At 33.5% G+C, this 4373-nt stretch overlaps 1 protein-coding gene across 1 annotated transcript; it reads right to left on the reverse strand.

The window, feature by feature from the left end:
- Positions 1 to 690: 690 nt before the first annotated feature.
- Positions 691 to 4036, reverse strand: LOC143595491 (histone acetyltransferase GCN5-like). Its single transcript, XM_077074487.1, has 13 exons — positions 3826 to 4036; positions 3678 to 3742; positions 3517 to 3597; positions 3335 to 3406; positions 3081 to 3249; positions 2972 to 3015; positions 2790 to 2889; positions 2654 to 2722; positions 2124 to 2178; positions 1909 to 2024; positions 1735 to 1828; positions 1503 to 1644; positions 691 to 830 (listed from the first exon to the last, which is right to left on the reverse strand). Exons 1-13 carry the CDS (start codon positions 3928 to 3930, stop codon positions 764 to 766), a joined length of 1179 nt encoding a protein of 392 aa, XP_076930602.1. The 5' UTR covers positions 3931 to 4036; the 3' UTR covers positions 691 to 763.
- Between the last annotated feature and the right edge of the window lie 337 nt (positions 4037 to 4373).

Below are 4373 nucleotides of genomic sequence, written 5' to 3' on the forward strand. Positions count from 1 at the left end.
GACGAATCTAAAAGAAAAGAAAAGTTAAGAGGTAATGCAGACTAAATTTTTTTTGTTCAGCCGATACATGAAACGAAGAAAAAAAATTTGCACGTAAAAATGTTGCCAAGAAAGTTGAAGGGTAGCGTGGGCCGTGGGCCACCCCTCAACCTATATTAGATTCGTCAGTGCATATAGGTGCACAAATTGGTTTAAAACTCAAACCAGGTTGGATTAAAAACCTTGATAAACAGTTTTTAAAGCCAGTTTATGATTGGTTTTAGTTCGGGTTGAAACCGGTTTCCTGACTCAGTTACGATCGGTTTCGGTTTGGATTTTTGACCGGTTATCGTTTGGTTAACCAGTTTGGAACCGGTTTTGTTGAAGAAAATTACAAACCAGTTTCGAACCTACGGTTTCAATCTGTTTCAAACCGGTTCGATTTTCTGGTCGGTTCGCTTAAACGGTTTATTTGCCCACCTCTACATATTTTCAAATAATAACAGAACATCAAAACAAAAAATATATGGGAAAAAGTAAACATCAAAAAAGACATAGTTTAAGTACCTAAACAAGGTTGAAGTCAAACATATGGTTATGGTTATTGTTCAGGACCAAGCATGGTTCGAACCACTGTGGATGCAAAGGCCCGAACTTTATTTTGGTTACAAAAACCAAATACAGTCTAACCTTACCAGGACCGGTTCATGTTACATATAACTTAAATTGCAACATGAAAACATAACTAATGTGTGTCATCTATACATCCTTCGATTTCCGTTTGTTACTGCTGAAAATGCAGAAATGATTGAATGCCCGCCTGAACTATACTCGAGAAGAACGCTTCTAGCCTGCATAATAAATTTCCGCTCTTAATAATATTAGAAATCAGACAAACGAAAACTTACAACCGATTTATAAAAGTAAATGAGCCAAAACTGGAACCGTTATATTACGTACTTGAAGAAAAAAATGCATAAAGAATTAACGATGTACAAAAAATAACAGTAATGCAAACATATAACAAAAATATAAATTTGAAAGAGTAAACTATGGTTTTCGTCCTTGTGGTTTGTCTAAATATGCGGTTTAGTCCAATAGTTTCAAATTAGCGATTTTCGTCCCTGTGGTTTCGTTTCACTTGCAATTAAACCCTACCCCACTAACTCCGTTAAGTCTGGTTGTTATACTCATCCGCGTGCCCCTCACGTTAGGGGCAGTTTTGTCCTCTTTTTTTTCAAATACACCCCAACCCTTCACGTGAGGGGGCTTGTGAATTAGGACCGGGGATTATTTGGGGAGAAAAAAGACAAAATTGCCCCTCACGTGAGGGGCGCGCTGATGGGTTTAACGACAAGATTTAACGGAGTTAGTGTAGTCGGGTTTAATTGTAAGTGAAATGAAACCACATAGACGAAAATCGCAAATTTGAAACTATTGAACTAAAACCGCATATTTAGACAAACCACAATGACGAAAACCGCAGTTTACCCGATCTGAAAGACTGAAATATAACAAATTACCTGATGGCACATTTATAGTAAACAGTTTCTGGAGAATTATAATTTGTAGCATTGGCAAACATCTTCCTTGCATCAGCAATGAACATCTCGAGTGTTACATAATACTGTTCAGATTCAACTCGTCTTGACATCGTCTTAAGATCTACAATCAGTTAAATGTTTACGTTAATGTAAATACTTAACACTTAGTTAAATAACTTAAATTTACTGTGTTTGTATAATATATACTTACCCATGGGATCTCTGATGACATGATAATAATCCGGAGCATCACGAACATCAACAGGTTTATCAAAAGGCCAAGCATCAACATGGCCAAGCATCGCCTGCTTACATCAGATAATTTAATTTCGTATAAATTATTCAGTTTTAAAGGTAGGTTAAAAATTATAAATTTATAACTTGCCTTTAAAACTGAAAGCATGAATCCGGTCAACTTTGGATTTACGGTACCATCTGCAGAAGCATTGAAATATTTAAACCGAGTGTGTCCCCATTGATCCGGACTCCATCCAGCTTCCCCTGTTAATAATCTCACAAAATAAAGCATAATAGTGATATTAATATAAATGATTTAAATATTTGTTTAATCGTTATAACCGCAGTGTTCGAAGGACTCACTCAGACCAGGAATGTCTTCAAGTTTACAAATCCTTTTCGGAATTCCAGCTTCATTCTAGAAAACAAAATGCAAATATTATATCAGTTTTGTATATATATACATTATACACACACATATACTCATGTACATTTTAATCTTAACATGATAGCGTAGGAAATAATACTAATTTATAAAAAAATGAGAGCGTAAGAAACAATACCAATCTACATAAACAATGATTTATAATAACAAAGAAAAAAACCTAAAAAGTACAACAAAAGAATCAAAATCAAGAACAAAATAATAACATCAAATACCAGCAAATACTTATAACAACAAAAGAAAAAAATCTAATAACAACAATAAAATATAAATCAGCAAATACTTATAACGTCTCATAATAAAAAATTAGCAAATACGAACAAAAAATAACAGCGAACACCTGTAAAAATACACCTAATGATAACAGCAAATTGGTTCTTACTGTTTTCATGTTTAAAATAAAATGTATTTGATCCTGTTTCTATGAGTATATTAATCATAAGCATACCTTTTGGAAATCGATACCAGGGTACACAATGTGACAATTTGAGAGCTCCCTTATTTTCTCATCGATCGACTGATATACAAAACGAGATATAAAGTTACATAAAAAAATGAGTTTCCATTATTTTCGATAAATTTACCTGTCTTTGACGGTGAATCATGCTTGATAAATCCGTGTATGGAAACTTTGAATCAATTTTACATTCCATAAGAATCCCTCCATCATAATCTTTTATATACCTTTATAAAAATAATCACTAATATTACATTGCAGTAAGATATTAAAATCTTTTGTAAAATTTCAGATATACATATTGCATACCCGTGCCAGCGTTCTTTCTCCAAGAATATATCTTTCGTAAATCCCTACAACATCAAAATTATAGGAAAAATATATGTATATATTACAAAGAAGCTAAATATTTTCTAACCTGTTTATGAAAATAACCAACAGCATTGTTGTCTGCATAAGTAAGAAAATGCGTAAGCCCATCGACGTCTCGTGCACGTTGTTTTAAATGGTTCATTAATCTAGTGCCATAACCCTTTACTTGTTCATTGGCAGCTATTGCACAAAAAGCTATCTCTCCAAACTTTTGGCTAAAATGTCACATAAACAAAAGTTAAAAAATAAAAAAAAATACAAAAACGAAAGTAAAACATGTCACGCGTGTAGCATCTGTACCTGAAATAAGGGCGGTATGTAATCCCGCCAACAACAGTGTTGCGCCTGATAACCATTACAGATTTGTGGCGTCTGCATAAGATAATAATAATAATAACATTACATTATCATTTACTGCCGGCCCATAATTCAAATATTATTGTAAAGGAAATGTAGTATAGTGCAGAGTGCAGACAGCATACCGATCCATCACAAGACGAACAATGTATTCTTTAGGCATATTTGGCAGTTGCCTTGTAAATATAGTCTTCAGTTCAATTAACCTGTAAACACATATGCTCATTTGTTTAAACATTTTAAAAACCGAAACATTGGTTAAATGAATAAAAGGATTAAGTGATACCAGATCATATGCTCATCAATTTTATCATTTGATACGCATACAAACTTGATTTCTCCTGCTTCCTCCTGCATATACCGGTAACTTCACTAAATCTATAATTATAAAATAAAAAATATATATATAATATAATGATGATACATTATATTACCTCTCTTTTTAAACTCTCTTCTCTGGCACAATAAGCTCCATGTGTCTGCAAATTCTCAGTGAATATACTTTTTACTGCATCATCCTTCACCGTAAGCCCCTGCATGCATAAAACTGAAAAAACTGGTCCGAAACAAAAACTGACGGTTTGTTTTACGTTTTTGTAAAAGCCGAACTTATGGTTCAGTTTAGGTTTTGCATGTAACAAAAACCAAAAATAAATAAAAAAATACTCCAAATTATAGATTTTTATCCTTTATTTAATTTATTAGAAATAAATAAATTTCTAACTCATTTATTTTACCCCAAATGTATAATAATCAATTAGCTATTGCTTAACAAAATAATTTGGACACAACTTCATTAGACTTTGTGTACTACAGTACCAGGATAGCGCCCCAGCCACCTTATTCGCTAGACCATTATTAAGGGGCGTTAGGGTGGCTTGAGCTTCCGTGAAGCAGGTAACGGGCGCGAGGGCGTAGTGAGTGGGGGCCCACCAACTTTTCACCAATCACATTCACACACACTTCACTTTTTTTCTTTTTT

The sequence above is a fragment of the Bidens hawaiensis genome, unplaced genomic scaffold (genome assembly GCF_021521415.1).
Source record: "Bidens hawaiensis isolate Kalapana, Puna unplaced genomic scaffold, B.hawaiensis_p1.1 tig00045256_1, whole genome shotgun sequence".
Lineage (NCBI taxonomy): Eukaryota > Viridiplantae > Streptophyta > Magnoliopsida > Asterales > Asteraceae > Bidens > Bidens hawaiensis.

Excerpts from the sequence above, each read along its gene's own strand:
- LOC143595491 (XM_077074487.1), bottom strand. The coding sequence starts at position 3,930 with ATGCAGGGGCTTACGGTGAAGGATGATGCAGTAAAAAGTATATTCACT. Across the intron at positions 2,179-2,653 it reads CTGGTATCGATTTCCAAAAG|AATGAAGCTGGAATTCCGAA; the intron begins GTATGCTTATGA and ends TTTGTTTTCTAG. Across the intron at positions 2,025-2,123 it reads TGAAGACATTCCTGGTCTGA|GGGAAGCTGGATGGAGTCCG; the intron begins GTGAGTCCTTCG and ends GATTATTAACAG.